The 16,406-nt window shown below is 44.0% G+C and overlaps 1 protein-coding gene across 1 annotated transcript in view; it reads left to right on the top strand.

Moving 5' to 3' along the window:
* Positions 1-16,406, top strand: part of LOC139224767 (smoothelin-like) — a 46,265-nt gene that overhangs the window by 12,975 nt on the left and 16,884 nt on the right. Inside the window, exons 2-9 of the mRNA XM_070856080.1 lie at positions 154-311; positions 1,907-1,985; positions 2,070-2,148; positions 2,664-2,743; positions 8,381-8,483; positions 11,832-12,538; positions 13,589-13,640; positions 14,657-15,262. Coding sequence (XP_070712181.1) covers positions 154-311; positions 1,907-1,985; positions 2,070-2,148; positions 2,664-2,743; positions 8,381-8,483; positions 11,832-12,538; positions 13,589-13,640; positions 14,657-15,262 — 1,864 coding nt within the window. The remainder of the gene's footprint in view (positions 1-153; positions 312-1,906; positions 1,986-2,069; positions 2,149-2,663; positions 2,744-8,380; positions 8,484-11,831; positions 12,539-13,588; positions 13,641-14,656; positions 15,263-16,406) is intronic.

Raw genomic sequence — 16,406 nt, 5'->3', positions numbered from 1 at the left:
CTGTGGCCATCTCCTCACCATGTGCACAGATGCAAATATAAGGGTGACAAGAGGCTAATTTTTGCAAGCCAAATGTTTGATGACCTGCTGTGTTAGTGCGCTTTTAACTCTTGCGTTTGTCTTCATGTTTGTAATTTTATGTTGTATGGGCAGCTGGATGGAACCGTAGACCTGGACGAGAGGCGCCTCATCCGTTCAGCCATCCGGGAGTTGAGGAGGAGGGAGATCGAGGACATGGAGGCCGCTCTGGCCAGCAAGAGATTTCGACCCACACGCCTGAAACAGCAGGAGGACAAGGAGAACCAGCACCGGTAAGACCACACACACACACACACACACACACACACACACACACACACACACACATGCACACACACTCTGAGACCTGTCCTAATGACAAACTGCACCGGTCCAGGTTAAGTGGAAATGCTGAGAAAACACTCAGAAACCCAGACGCAGCATTCCTCAACTCTTATGGGAAAAGAGAAAAGTCTGGAAAAGGCAAATGAAGAAATCATTGGGGACAGAAAACTGTAACCACATTAATTTTCCATTTTGCACATTTCACGATAGTCACATAGAGTCACATTGAAGTAGCCTTTCTTAGATCATGTGTTTGTCTTGCTTAGCGTTTATTCGGCCTATTCAGATCTTACTCAATGTGTTTCCAGTCCAGTAATATTGCCATAAAATGCCATTTTGTTAATAAACAGGCTTTTGTTGGCAAACTGAGAAACAGGACAAACAAGTTTTGGTTATTGAAGAAGGTCATCTTAATGTTACTGTAAACATTGTAATTATCTGTATTTTAAGGAGCCTTGGAAGTCTTCATCAAATCTCATATTACTGTTGTTAAAAATGTTAAAGATATTCAAAGATTTTCTGGGTTTTGAATTATTTAGATTCAAGATTCTTTATTTGCCACATACACATGTGCAGTGAAATGTTTTGAGTGCCTGTTCCAGACTGAAACAATAATAGATAAAAATAAATATAAAATAACACACAAAGTGAAACAATAAGAGTATCTGAGAGATCAGTGCAGACTGCTTGTCTTTGCTTTTGATGGTTTGATGTTTTTTCTCTGTGTGGATGAAATGCTGAACTTGGCAGAGCAGAATGTACTGAGTCTTATTCCAGGTGTTAATTAATTACTGGACTGGAGCACAGCAAAGATTTCCCACTGTTGTATGTGAGGAGGATACTCAACCCTCTGCTGTTGTTCTCTTTCTCTGTCACTATGAAGACCAGTGGCCTAATCATTTCCATTCACTGCTGCTCTCAGAAGACTTGGGTTACAATAACAGAGACGGTGCCTCACTGAATTTGCTGTAGGAGGCATACCTGCTGTAGAAAATGCACGCACGTGTGCACAAGTTGAGACACACACACTAATAAAACCCGCCTGAAAGTTGCATTATCCCGTGCCTCTCAGTGGTGGAATGTGAAATATTCCACTCCAACGTGCCACACATCCTTTAATTCCAGCGACTGGAGGAAAGCGAAGATAATGAGCGCATGAGTAATAGGAACCAACATAAAAGTGAGCAGCGAAATGGAGAAATGTGAGGCTGAAAAGAGGGAGGAGAGCAGCCTTTTTCAGGCACTCTGTGTAATTGCTGTCAGAATTATCACTTTTTCCACAGTCGGTTTGGGAGTGTTTCCTCTGATGGGTTTTCTTCTGGCCAAGGAAACCGTGTGTTATCTTGGGATTGTCTTCTGCTGCCTGTCACATGCACAGAGAAGCCTCAGGATGGAGTCAGTGAAGCCCACGCTTTCCATTATGATATTCTAAGATACCATAATTTCCACTTTGCCACAAAGTGAAAGTCTTGCTGTATGAGCACAACTTGATGATCTGTCATAATGGCCGACATTATCACACGTCACTGTCTCTCTCACTCAGGTCAGAATCCAGTGACAACTTAGACGTCTTGTCACGAAAACTGCAGTCAATCCAGGACATCGATGAGCTCACGAAAATGGTGAGTATCAACTCACAAAAAAATCATGAAATACGGTGACACACCACATGCTCGTTCCCTGAACATTTGTGTGTTTGTGCGAAGCTCCGTGCTGCCAGTGAGTATGAGGAGAGGAAGATGATCAGAGCAGCCATCCGACAAGTCCGAGATGAACAGCAGCAAGGTGAGTCCAGCTGTGTCTGTGTGTCTGTTTAATATGATACTGATGAGAGATGCTTCTTTTCACTGATGGAGAAACTGCAGGCCTGATGAGGGTGCTGAAATTACAGGTAAAAACTCCTGTTCAATTTTTAATCTAGTACTTTGTAATCATTTTTGTAAGAAACCTGGGGAGTAAATACATGTTGTTAATGATATATGCAGAAGTTATGTGGCAGCAGGCTGTCTGTGGTCACCACAGTTATGTGGCAGATCTACCTCTGATGCTGGATCAGATAGTGGATTCCTGTCATTCCTCGGTGTTGTCTGGAGTGTGTTAGGCTCCTGTCACTCTAAAAAGCTATGGTGCATAGGCAGGGTGATGCATTGGACTGCATGCTTCTGTCAGGACACCTCAGAAAATCTCGTCAGCTTGACCACTTGTAACCCTTCTGTGTTTCCTATTCTCCAAATGACCAGAAGTTTGACTTCTTTCTAATTATTGCCTAAGTACTACTTTTGTGTGTGTGTGTTTTTTAGGGACTGTGGAGCGGGGCAAAGCTTCTGGTTGCTGCCTGGAGCCTGAGAGTGTGGAGCCCCAGAGCAGCTTGGGGACAGGGGTGAGTAGAGTAAAAACTAAGATAAATCTATGTCATTAATGGGAGGAGAAGTTGTCACAGCCTTATCCTGATGCATTCTGAATGTCACTTTACAATCGATGAGTAAACCATCTCAAGTGTCATGTCAGTTTCCATTTGCAAAAATGAACAGAGCACAGTCCAATTTGCGGGAGTTTGTTTGCATCGCAACAGTGACCACTATAGATTCACTGCAGCCACAATGAAGAATGCAGCAAACAACAACAGGCTTTGTGACTTGAGTCACACACTGTCATGAATGTGGCTACAGCACACGCGCACCCTCAAAACACATGGTTTGGCTGTCACGGGGCAAGAAATGTGTTTTGTTTTTTTACATCCTAATTCAGGTTTTGCCAAGTACATGGAGAAAGATGAAATTTGCTGAGAGCCTGGTGTTTAGTGGAGGCAGTAAATTGCTTTTGACAGGAACCAGCCACTGTCATTTTGCACACATCTTTCTGTGACGTTCTCACTCTGGGACAGTCGCACACTGAGCTGATAAGTTTAGAGTGAGGATCTGTGAGAGACAAGAGGTTCAACTTTGATTTTATCTGATTTGATCGGGCACCTTAATGGGCTCATTACATTTCAATGGCCTTTGTTGTTTCTGAATCCCTCTTCAGACTCTCTAAAACTCCAGACTTCACTCTCCTCTCAGAGGGCTCTTTCAGCTGACTTGCCCTCTAGTGGATGACAACAGACTGTGTTTTCAGGGTTGAACCAAACTTTTATCTCTTCCAGCATAACCGATTGAATTATATGGTTGTTGCAGGAACCTGATGTGAAGACTAGAGGCTTAACTGTTTGAGAGAGCCTGCCAGTAGCCAGATGTTATCTTATCTGCTGCGTTTTTTTTTTTGACATTTTTTTTTTGATCAGTGCTCTGTTTCCAGTGGCTGCCTCTGTGGAAGAAAACAAAGTTGATTCTTACTGTATGCGTTCATTGCTGTTGTAACACAAGCCTTTTGAGTGATGGAGGTAAAGGAACACCTATAGTATTGTGTCTACGCTTTAAAGAAAAATACAATCAGTCACATTGTCAGAGTTCTGGTGGCCCATGTGAAAGCATCAATGTTCCCGTCCACAGTGATATTAAGGGGGAGAAATGAAAAGCTGCTATCCTCACATCCATTCCTTGTGAGTGTGTGTGTGACGGAGTGTGTATTGTCCTCTGATAGGAAGCTATGATAGCATGTGTGCGTCACAGGATGCTCCAACATTCAAGCCTTTTTACCTCACTTCCTGTCAGACAGCTGAGCAGTAATGTGGCGGGGTTGTGCGATACAGGTAGTGTGATGGATGAATGGATGAGGGGGCTCAGAGGTCTGGACAGTGAGGGGGGGGGGGGGTGTTCGAACAGACACACAGGCATCCTAACAGCTGTGCCTCAGCGGTCTAGTCTGTGCTGGAATGGGGACGTGGCCAAAAACAACATCAGCCAGCAGCAGCAGGGCTCCTTCCACTCACATCACAGCGACGGATCTGTTTGAGCTGCATGCAATTGTCCCGTGGCAGATGGAGGTCTTAGATAGGCCTCCACAGCAGCCACACACACACAAACACACACAATATGTGTACACTGCCAGCAGCTTGGAACAAACACCACCTCAAGAATTGATGCAACAAAAACTTAAAATGTATGGAGTATATGTGTTTTTAATTAGTGGATTAATTTAGCTTCTCATTTGTAATTTTACCAGAATCCAGCACCCATTAGAAGTTAATGGGTGTTTTAATTGGCATGGTTAACATTCAGGGTAGCTGACGTACAGTAAAAGTTTCCTTTTGCTCATTTGGGAGACATTTTTATTGTAACAGCTTATAAAAAACTTTAATTATATGTATGTAGAAAAAAAACTAAAATGTCACCACTTGTCTCACGTAATACGGCAGTGAGAGAAATGAGAAAAAAGGTCAAAACAAAGACAGAGTGTGGCAGAAGTTAATGTGTCAACCAGGCAACCCTTTAACCTGTGTTAAAAAGTGTGTGCGTGTGTGTGTGTGTGTGTGTGTGTGTGTGTGTGTGTGTGTGTGTGTGGGTGTGTGTGTGTGTGTGTGTGTGTGTGTGGGGGGGGGGGGGTAAGATCCCTGTGGAGACAGAGTGGGAGGGAGGGGAAGTCAAGGGAGTGGCTTGTTGGTGTTCTGTGTGCATGTGTGGTGTTTGTGGTAGTGGTGTGCATGTTTGTGTGTGTGTGTGTGTGTGTGATGTGGCTGAGGGAGTAGAGCGGCAGAGTCGTGGATGTCCTGACTCTAAGAGGGTAACTGCTGAGAGAGAGAGAGAGAGGGGCAGTCGACTCAGTGAAGAGAAGGTAAATGTCACTCTAGTTTTTCTGCTGTCGTGTGTCACAGACCAAACGCTTCTCTTTGACTTTTTTGAAATCTTTTTTGTACTGAAAGACCATTTAAACATTGGACATGCTTCAGTCTGATTGAAGAATGGGATTTACCTGCCTCTCTGTTTACCTTTCAGGTTTGTGTACATAATGGTGTATTGCTGAGTTGGGTCATTTGTGTTGACAGCTTACCTCTGAGGATGTAGAGGACACCTTAGTGATGCATGAGATGAAACTGGGTCACTGACAAATGCAAAGTTGTGAAATTAATGCAGAAAAATGACAAATCTTGGATATTTATTACTTGAACTTAAAACATATTTAGTGATATATCCATGTGAGTTCTCTCTTTGAGGCTACAGACCTGCATGCAGTCAAGGTGTGTCAGGAGAGCTCAGGTAGAGCAGTAGCAGCTCAGGACAGTGTTGTGTTTGCTCTCTGATCTCATCATAAACATGTTGCAAGAAGACACCTGAGGAACTTAACTGTCTAAAACTGGGCCTAGCGTTTGCAATAGAAGGGGTTTAACGGATTTTAGAGATGAGTTGAGCAATCGTGCTGGAGGGGGAAAAAATACAGTGGATTCATTTTGAAATAAGACCAGAAAGTAAGCTTAGATTGGCATGTGATGATGTGCAGTAAGTAAAAATGGGAATGAAGCTCAAGGCTGAGTACTTTGTGGGTTCCCTCACTCCAGAGTGTGTGTGTGATACTAAGATGATTGCTACTTCATTCCAGCTACTGTATTTCAGTCATTGGAGGTGAGCCGAGTGTATGGTTCCTCAGGCTGCAGTAATGGAAAATGAGCCGCCAGGTTTCTTCCACGTGGAGGGATGGAAGACCCTCAGATGGTCTGACCTTACCAGTGTACTGATGGATTTAACTTTCATGGAAAACTGGAGCACTGAAAGCCAGTGTGTTAATCTGTAGTTGATCTCCGCTGTCTGAACTGGCTGGTGAAGGAGGTGTGAGCCTCAGCGCTGTCTCAGCCTCATTGTTGTTATTTTTTGTGGAGTTGAGGGTACAGAGGAATCCAGATGGCCCACGCCTTGCTGTGGTCACAAGAGAGGACAGTTGTTTTTGTGTTTACCGGTTTGAGCTTCTGCAATTATGGTCCAACACAAACAGGCTCCTGAGGCCAGATGGGATGAGTGGGACGGTGTCAGTGTTGGTTCCACTCTGTCAGATCTTGACTGTGGGGCCAGAAGGAAGCCGCTAATGACAGCACGGAGGCTGGCAGCAGGTCCTGAGCTCTGGTCTGCGTCTCCAGTTCCACTTTATCTTCCCTTTTTTTTCCCCCTTCTGCCTCACTGTCTGTGAGAAATATGTTCCCTGTGGTTTAGTGGGAGCTGTGAAATGATGGCTGTCTGTCTGACTCCTGGTGGAAGCAGGAGATGGAGAGGAGGGGTGGGTGAGGCGAGACTTGTCCTCTCTAATTGTGTTTATGACTCAAACACAATTATCTCCCCCTGTGACTCTTTGATTGAGTGACTCCACTCAGAAGGAGAGTGCCCTTTGTGTGTGACCCCCTGCATTTTTTTGTCGTCGCAGAAGCCCTCCAAACTCATCAGACACTGTAATGACTCATTAAATTAGAGGTGCACTAAATTTCTGCTCTCCACTATGGCGCCCTAGTCTGCACGAGCCACATGTACTGACTATTTTATGCCCCAGAATTTGTGCTGCCACCTATTTCTTAATTTTTTTTTGTCCCCAATGGAGGAAAGTGGAGAGCATGGAAAGAGTGACAGTCTATATAGATTTACATTGCTATCATGTCACGTGCAGTATTTCAGTTCAGTTTTTCCTTTCATAAACTCTTCATATCTCTCCTGGATGATTTTTGCATTTTTTTTTAAAACCTATTTTTATCATTTAATCCTATCTAGCGACATTATGTGAGGAATTCAATAATGTGGTGTCTTTGTTTATAAACCCAGAAGTGCAGTTCCAGATTCACCTTTCCTGCTTGTGCCGTCCCCTATAACAGTGTCTGATTACGTTTTCTCTTCTGTGATTAAGCCACTCTGCCCTGTAATCTGCTCGAGGTGGGGAAGGTCACAGTCAACAGAGCAGAAAGTCTTTAGTTCTTTCTCACCTCTGCCTGTCACTTGTGTTTCAGTCCGAGGAGGCTTTGTGTTTGGTCTCTGATCACGCACTGCATTGATTAAAAGCCTTTCAAAACGCAAAGGTGTGATTTATACGTTTTTCACACTGTTGCTGACAACTGTGCCAGTCTCTTGGGCCGGATACCATTGTTGACACATGGAATACTGATTGTGGCGTGTGATTGTGTGGTTGGGTGTGTGTGCTTTCTTTGCTTGCTTGAAAGCTTGTGAATGTGTTGAAGTAATAATAGGCTGTAAATCTGGTCGAAGTGTTATTTTCAGTATCTAAGGTCATGTCCTGTATATTTTTTCAGGATCCACCCAAACTTCTGTTGGACTTGTCTAAACCCAGATGCCTCTTGTAATACACCTTTAAGGAGATGATGTGCTGTGATATCATTCATCATTTCACATGAGCTATAGAATGATAGAAACCACCCGAAGCTCCACACACTAGAGCTTTTTACCCTTTAATAGAAAAGTTTGCAACTCCTTGGAGTGTTGTGGATTATGAATAGATATAGGAGTGATTTAAAGAGCGAGGGTGCACAGAGGAGGAGTCTTATTTGTGCAGCTGATTCTCCTGTGGAGTAACTCATGGTCAGGCACCAGGGGCCCAACAGTAGTGCCTCCATTTTCATCTTTCCCCCTCCATCCTCCCCCTCCACACCTCTCCCATTTCCTCTCCATATGCCAAAATACTGGTGCCGCTCCTCTGAGATCTCCCTCCTGCTTTGACTTTGCTCTGTGAGTGAAGGTTTGGGTCAGACTGCCGCAGAAAGAGCCATCAGACTGCAGGTAATATTGAAGCAGTGGGAGCTACCCAAGTCAAGTCGGGCTACAAAGCGGATATAGACAATAGTTGACTGAGTATGTTGGCCCTTTTGGCACCCAGGGGTGTCTCTCTTTCTGTCTGTCTCTCACTCTCTCTCAGGCATATACAATGGAAAATAAAACAGATCTTTACTTTTCCAGCTGGCCTGGCATGTTGCTCATCATAGCTGGAGCCTTTGACCTTAACCTCTAACAAAAGTCCATTGTGACCTCAAACATGATGTTCAGAGGACCCATGTTTTCACTGTGGGTTTGATCAGAGGAACGGGTTGGCAGTTGGTCCCTAACAATAACCTGAAGACAAAGTGACCTTTTTTTTCTTTCTTTCTTTTTTCTCATAGGAGACAGAGCGGGACATTCACAGTGAGCGAGAGCACATCAGATCTCAGATCAGGGAGATACGCAGCCAGCAGACACAACAAAGCAGAGACCTGCCGAGACAAGGTGAGAAACTCCTGTAGTGCATGCTGTACATACTTGCATCATTTTAAGCCATGCCACACTTTTAATCATTTATGTACTGTTGAGTATAGACTCGAAGCCAACACTGACTCCCTCTGTTGCCTCTGCATGTGACTGTATACATCCACCTTGATGCAATTTCCGCTTCACTGCCTGTTAAAGTAGTCAGCTCAAGGAGCCATTCTCCTGAGGTGGCGGTCAGGAGGTCATATTGGTTCAGGCACCTTAAGCTCCTTCATCCAACTTTATTAACTGTTGGGAGTCACTCACAGCCATAGGCTTAATGACTTTGGCTTCTTAAGTGTGAAGTAATGTCATTAACCACTCTGCTGGCCCAACCATTAATAAAGTAGTATGAATGAAGCCTTCAGGAGGGAATGAATGTGCTCTGTTCTTTGAATCCTTGAAACTTAGCACGCTGACAGTGAATAGCTTGTAAAATGTCAAAAGTCCTTTGTTGACAAGTTAACAATGTTACAAACCAACCTATAGCTTGTCCAATTTAAACACCTCAGGACATTCTAAATATTGGATAATCTCCTTCATATTGTTTATTAAATTGAGCTTTAATCACCCTTGGCTGAACATAAAATTATTTAAGCCTGAGCCTCGCTGACCTGAACTTGCCCTGAGGCTGTGGCCATAATAATGCCATTCTGTGTGGCCTGGTCAGCCCTGGTCATGACTCCCAGTGTCCCTCTCATGGGGCTGGTGTTGGTGGTGGGGTTATGGGAGGCAACAGAGGGAAACCCAACAGCCACACCTCTGCTAAATAAAGCTTATACCAGAACAGAACTAAGGCCTAGTGGACTTGGTGGAGAAACTCTCCGCTGTTCCTAATTTTATCCCTGCCTTACAATTTAAACAAGGGTGAAGCTAGGGTGAACAAAAAAAAAGACCACCACGGAAAAGCAAAGAAGGAAGGTGCCTTTTAAAGTGGATATCCATCAACAAAGACACAGATGTTTGTGGTTGGGAAAGGACAGTGTTGCCAGGTTGGGCTGCTGGTTCTTTTCAGCAGAGTGAAAGTAGCAGAAAATAAGAGATTGACTTGGGCGATCAGTGGCGGTGTCTTTTTGGTTCTTTGAACATAGCACAAACACATACCTCTACTTCTCAGACAAAAAACTTATATTTACAAGTTTTACCTCAATGACCGTGTGTCCAGTCAAACTACATTTCAGTGCAAACTGTAACTGGTAAGGCTGTTATTTAGAAAATGAAATGTTTACTGAGACTCTCAGAGGAATGTGTTGTGACACTAATGCCAGTTTCACACAGGTGGAGACGTGAAGACAGGAACATCTTGTTTAGCACAATTAATGCTAGGCCAGTGGCCATGCATATCAGGTCATTGTTATTTAGTCACTTTAGTTGACAACTGTAGCCCCATGCAAATCATTGCTAAACCATAGAGGCGTATACAGTGGCTCCCAACTCCCAAAGGGATCAAGAGATAAATCTGAAGGGTTGTGAGAGGATTACAAGATAGAAAAAAAGAAGACACAACTAAAAAGTCTGTCAATAAAAAATCCATTTATCAAATCTATGTCTAAAAATCTGGAGAAACTTGAATAAAATGAAGGAATCTCATCAGCAGCAATCTGTAACAACAGGTAACAAACTAAAAAGGTTTGACCTTGTGGCAATTCTAAAAATAATTAGCAGACTGTCATTTGTTGATTTAATTATACATCTTAGTGTATATTTCGTTTCGTTATGTGGTAATATTATGAAAAGTTAATGCAACAACTTTGAATGAAACGTATGGTCACACCTAATACTGTGACCATTTTATCGCAACAGTAGATTTACTTTAGAAACCTCTTTGGTCTTACATCTGTCAGGCCAAAGCAGAGGTGTGATGAACTCGTGTTAAACCAGAGTCGGAAAGCCTGTGTTGACCCGTTCACAGCATCGACAAGTAATGAGCTTTCCTCAGGTCACTGCTTCAGTTTGACAGAGGAAAGAAAAGCCTTCATTGGCCTTTGTTTGTCCTCTATATATTGACTGGCAGCAAGCGTACACAAGTGCAGGCTGCTTTTGTGGCTATTTTAGAAAAAAGCAAGCCTCTCATTACCCAGTGGCAGTGGGGATTTTCCCAGAAATCGCTACACAATGGACATGACAGCTTCCCAAAAGCAAAGATGTGAACAATAACGTGAGAGTTTGTAGAAGAAGCAGTATGTTTTGGCTCTCAACTTCAGTTTGACCAGTAATTGAATTTGCCTTGTGTGCATCATTAGATGGGGACAGTGCTGTGTAGTGAACCATTCATAGTGCCACATATGAGAATGGCAGCCATTTATAGTCCTAATTGTGTATCATAATCACATTTTCTTTTCAGACCGTATTACGTAATGATCTGGTCAGTTTAATAAACAACTTAGTGCTATTTATAAATGGATTGTGTACAATTTAGCACACATCCTATTTTTTGTGGGTCTTATGCAATGTTGAGTAAAAAAAATAGTGATCAGCTGACGCTGTTAATGTTTACTTTGATCCCGTCAGGTCAAAAGTTGAAAGAGATTGCTGCGGCTGCCGGTCAGACTGGAGTCCCTCTTTGATTTGGTTTGTAAATGACAGACATGCATACTTGGTGAACCCCATTTGGTTGCAGAGTTGGTGCAAACACAGGTCATACAGAAGTGTTTTCATACCTTGGTGTGTACATGAAATGTGGGAATCTGATACACTTTTGGTTTTCTCTGTTTTTCTTATCTGCGGTACGTACACAACCTCAGATACTCCATCAGTAGAGACTTTCACAGGGGGAGGATGTGGGCACCGCTGTGTTGTTTGCAGTGTGGTTTCCTGAGGAGAGAAGGAGCAGTGAAGGAGCTTGTATGGAGGGGAGGGGAAATACTTATCCCAGTCTCTATTTCACCCCCACTTCCTCCTTGACTTTTTGTGCTTGCTTACCTCCTATGGTGGTGCCACATGCTCCCTCTCTTTAGCTGTGACCACTCCTTGACTTTTACGCACATCCACCAGCACAATCTCACAGATCTTGCTCAGGAACTAAGGCCAGTCTGGAGGAAATGCCGACATCCTCTCATGTCTCCACGTGCCTCCTCTGTGATCCCAAGTGATATTTTCTAGCCCGGCATTTCACGGGGCCCTGGTGCCGCAGAAGTATTTCATTTCCATAATTTTGACCTCAAAACTTCACCACCTGCTGCTTCCTTCACTCACATACAGTAACAGCCTGTCCACTTTACTTCTGATGTGAGAAGAAGAATAGAAGTTACAAAATCATAAGCCACAGGGTTATGAAATGCATTTGCCATCTCATGACATTAGCCATCTCATCTTCTTTCATTCCAGGCATCAACTCAGGCATGGTGTTGGTTCTCGATCACCTGGTAAAGGATGATGGCTCTGGACCTCTAATGATCCAGCCTCAGAGAGAAGCTGTGACCACAGAGCCTGACCTGGTCCTGTCGCATCGTCAGAGGTCTGACTCGTCAGCTTCAGACCGCAGTGTGACCGCTGTGCTTTCCAAATCCAATCTGGATTCTGTGGCCTCAGAGAAGAGTCTGGGCTCAGCCTACAGAGCCCGACTGGACTCTGGAGCCTCAGACAGGAGTCAAAGTTCCTCCCAGCGTGGTCGGCTCGACTCTGGGGCATCAGAGCGAAGCGTCAGCTCCCAGTCCTACATCAGACAGAGACTGGGCTCAGATGTCTCTGACTCTGGCGTCAGACCCCGTTTGGGCTCCGGAGCTTCAGACAACAGTGGTCTCTCGTCAAGGAAACGGACTGACTCGGGGACATCTGACCAGAGTGTGAGTATGTCCTCTGAAGAGAGAGGTCCAGTGGAGGAGGTGGAGGTAGCCACAAGTGGTTCGACTTACAGCACAGATTCAGAAACCGAGACCAGAAGCCAAGATCCAGCCAGCGTCCAGGCTCAGTCCAACGAGGACCATGTCAGTGACCAGGAGCAGCCCGATGGCGCTGTTTTTTCTCGGAGGGATCCTGCTAATGGCCTGCTCAACGGCAGTGCCAGGGGACAAATTGACCTCCAGAAACAAAAGGTAGAGTTTCCAGTCCTTGCATCAGATGAATGCCTCTTGTCTTTGAGTCTGGAATGTAAAGACACGATGAAACTATGTGAAAAGATCTGAAAAAAGAGTGCAGAAACAGAATAAATGCAGCTTACGGGTTATGAGGCCTCACTGAATGGTTTTCATGCCTTCCGTAGAATTACAGAGACTTGTAAAGTCTACAGTTTATCATAACTGCACCACTAGAGTGGGGTGTTGAGCTACATAGCCACAGTTACGTGCACTAACACCCCAGCTCTCCCTGTCTTTCTATGCATTTCATTATCCCTTACAAGAATCCCCGACACTGCATTCCTCAGTGACACGCAGGTCACATCAGCAACCATAAACATACCACGCTGAGCCCCTGTTACGTGCTGTTTAACTTTTGTTACTTGGCTACACAAACAAACCGTGCACCTGAGTGTGTCTGCTTCACCTCAGCAGCGTGTCAGGCTCACCTGCTGTCAAATGGGGTATAGACAGCGCTTCGGGCCAGAGGTTCTGTCTCTCTTCATCCCACAGTACAGAGAACACACAAATACCCAGAGCTGCCATTTCTACACTGGCGATTAACTGAGCACCATTTCCCATCTCGAGGGGCTCAGATCACCATGACGCCATCGTGTCTCTCCTCTAAATGTGTTTACTCAAGGCTGGTCCTGGACATCTTTTATTGTTCCCCGCAATGTACGCGGATGCTCAGTCTCCTGAGAGTAATGTAAACACTCTGGGGCCCATCATGGCCCCGCTGCCAAAAAAAGAACAGAGGCCCACTGCTTTACTCCAAACACAAATGTTACATAATGAAAGCATCACTGGTCAATCATGTATTTAGGATTGTATGTGTGTGTAGTTGTCACCACAACCATCTGTGCAGACTCCAGCCCCTCATGAATGTGCATTGCTGCCCTGTTAAATATGGAGTCATTCAGTATTTCAGCTCTGTGGTTGTCATTCCAGGCTCAATGTATATTTAGCCCTTAATCTCATCTACCTCCTCTACTGATTGTCATGTTTCTTTGTTTTCTCCCTTTTTAGATATCAATTAACAGCGATCTGCTCCTCACTCATGGCAAAGCAAAGGATTCTGGTAAGAAGCTAGTCCAACTCTGTCCCGAACTCCTTAATTAATAGAAAAAAAACCAGCATAGAAAATATTTTAAGACATTTATCAAGAAATAATTAATCTTGTCCACCTTCTCAAATCTTCTCAAATGTGCTTCATTTCATCTTTAAATCATTGTTAACTGAATATTTTTGAGTTAAGAACTGTTGATGGATGCAACAAGAACATTTTAATATTCTGGGCTCTGGGAATTTTCTCCTATTTTTGGACGTTTTATTGACAAAAAACATAATTGATTAAGTGTAACAAATGATTAACAAATTTATTGAGAATGAAAATGATAATCTGCTGCAGCTCTAAACTCTGTATCCACAGATTTATTTGGTTTATTTTATGCATCGCTCATTGCATTTGTTGTCTTCCTCAGAGATACTGAAGTGTGTGATAATATCATACCAGATGGTTAATATTCTGTAGGACAGCATATGGAGAGAGTCATGGCCATTAGTGTGACCGTATAGGGTCAATCACAGGAGAGTGGGCTGGGAATAGGGTTATATTGTACACCATTCTCTCTCTTTCTTCTAGACAGTGCACTTTGCTCTTCATTGTCCGCTGTGCTATAAACTCCCAGACAGCAAATCTTTTTTTTCTGTTTTAGGATGACCTCAGTGAATATCTTCTCCTCTAATCACTAGTGTTTTTCCATTGGAGGGTCTGTGCCAAATAATGAGCTTTATACACATTATCTGACAGTATTAAGGATCAGAGAGTGAGGAAAACATCCATGAGTGGAAGAAACATGTCCTGAAAAGTCCAAGAAATAGGAACTGAAAGACGGACAAAAGGGGGGAGGTTAAGTCAAGCAAAATAAAGGGTCTGGAACAAAACGTAGAGAGAGGAGGAAAAGAGGAATGGGATTTGTAGAGGGATTTTAATGAAATGTGCTTAATTCAGCCTGAGTAGTGGAGGGCGATCTAGGCTGTGTTCAGTTTGAGTTTTTTGATTTCAAACCTCCCTCCTGCACTATGTCTTTACAGCACCTGAGAAGAAGGATGTTACATTGGAGCATTTCAACCGCACTAATTCTGTACGTGATCGAATGCGCAAGTTCACAGAGCCCAGCCAGAGCCCAACTGTCCCAGCTCTGAAGAAGGCTCCTCTGAGGAATGGGTCCACCCCCAGCAGCAGCGGCCAAACAAATCTCTCCAGAGCTACTGAGCTGTTTACACACACAGCAGCATCCCTCAACACATCTGGAGACAGGCCAGCAAGGCCACATGTGGACTCCACATCTCACACCTCTGCTGCATCCCAGAATCAGGCCACACCTCAGTTAAGAGGTGTGGCTAACAAACCTCTGTCTTCAGCTAGCCAATGGCAGAAATCCATGGGTGGGACGAGGCATCCAGCTGAAAAAGATGTGCACGCCTCCAGTAACTCAAAGGAAGATAGGACCCCAGGGAGAGCAGCTGGACAGCAGGTCACCCAGGGAGAGGCAGACCCGGACATGAAGACTTTCCTCACCATCGAGATCAAGGATGGACGCACCACCACCTCCTCTACGTCCTCCTCTGGGGGCAACATCGTACCCATCACCAACATGACCCCACGCGTCACCGCTAATGCTCTGGGGCAGAGAGGAGGTAGGAGCGTCAACTTTACAGCACTGACTTATGACTTAGTGAGTTATCTGAACAGACTGAACTAGAGCGCAGTCAGATGTCTGACTGAGTCTTTACATAATGCAGTTTATTCCAAAGTATTAATTCAGGACTTGAATGACCAGATAGAATTTATTTCTTTTGTTTGTTTAACCACCTAGTGCTTTTTAGGGGAATCTTGATTATGTTTACCTCCATAAAGCTCTATATGCAGTAGTTACAGTATGCAAAGTTGCAGTCCACTGTGTTCTTAATCTAGCGACTGTATGTCTTTCCTTGCTAATATCAACTCGTGGATCACAATGGAATCCCAGTCATTGTGGGAGGTGACCGGCACCAAGGAATCGGTCACAAGTGGGATGATAACAAGGGTTTTTGTGAGGATGAACAAGCAAAGCACAAGTATGAGTGGGGATAGATGCAAGGGCTGCATATCAAACAGCATGGTTGTACTGAAGGGTAATTGTTGTAGAGTGGGCATGTGGCTGCAGTGTGGAGGGAGTGAGGTCAGTAGTAGCAGAGAGTATATTGGGACAAATGAAACAACAACTGGCTGTCTCAGGCCAGACTGAATAATAATACTGTTACAGTACAGTTGAGTGAGCCTGCTCGCCAACACAGTATAGTGTTTTGTTTGTTACATGCTGTAGATATTGTCTGTCCTCCCCCAATCTACGACGACAAGAGATGAGAACACAAACAAACCAAAGTCGAGGTGGCCCAGCAGTTTCAGACACGGTGACATCCTCAGTTTGAATGTGGCTAGAGATCTTTGTCTTCTTCTTTTGCCTTCATGTTTCCTGTTTCTCTCTCTCTATACCATCAGCTATCATTAAAAGGTGTCTATGTTTACCTGTCTGAAGACTTGCCCTGATGCTCCACGCTAACGCTTTTGGATTAAATGCTGTGTTAATCGGTAGAATGCAACAGTGCAGACACTGTAGCTCATAATACAGCTCCCATTAACAGTCGCGCTATGAATATAACTATATAACCGTAGTGTCTGATGGAAGAGGAAAATCTATAATCATATGACAGTATATGATTTTTCTTAAATTAGTAAATTGTCACAACAAAAAAATCTACTTTTAACTTTTAGCTACTGAAATATATACTATTTTGTGGA

This window comes from Pempheris klunzingeri, unplaced genomic scaffold (assembly GCF_042242105.1).
Source record: "Pempheris klunzingeri isolate RE-2024b unplaced genomic scaffold, fPemKlu1.hap1 Scaffold_52, whole genome shotgun sequence".
In the NCBI taxonomy this organism is placed as follows: Eukaryota; Metazoa; Chordata; class Actinopteri; order Acropomatiformes; family Pempheridae; genus Pempheris; species Pempheris klunzingeri.
Note: the sequence above shows the minus strand (reverse complement) of the source record. Positions and strands in the feature narration are given on the sequence as shown.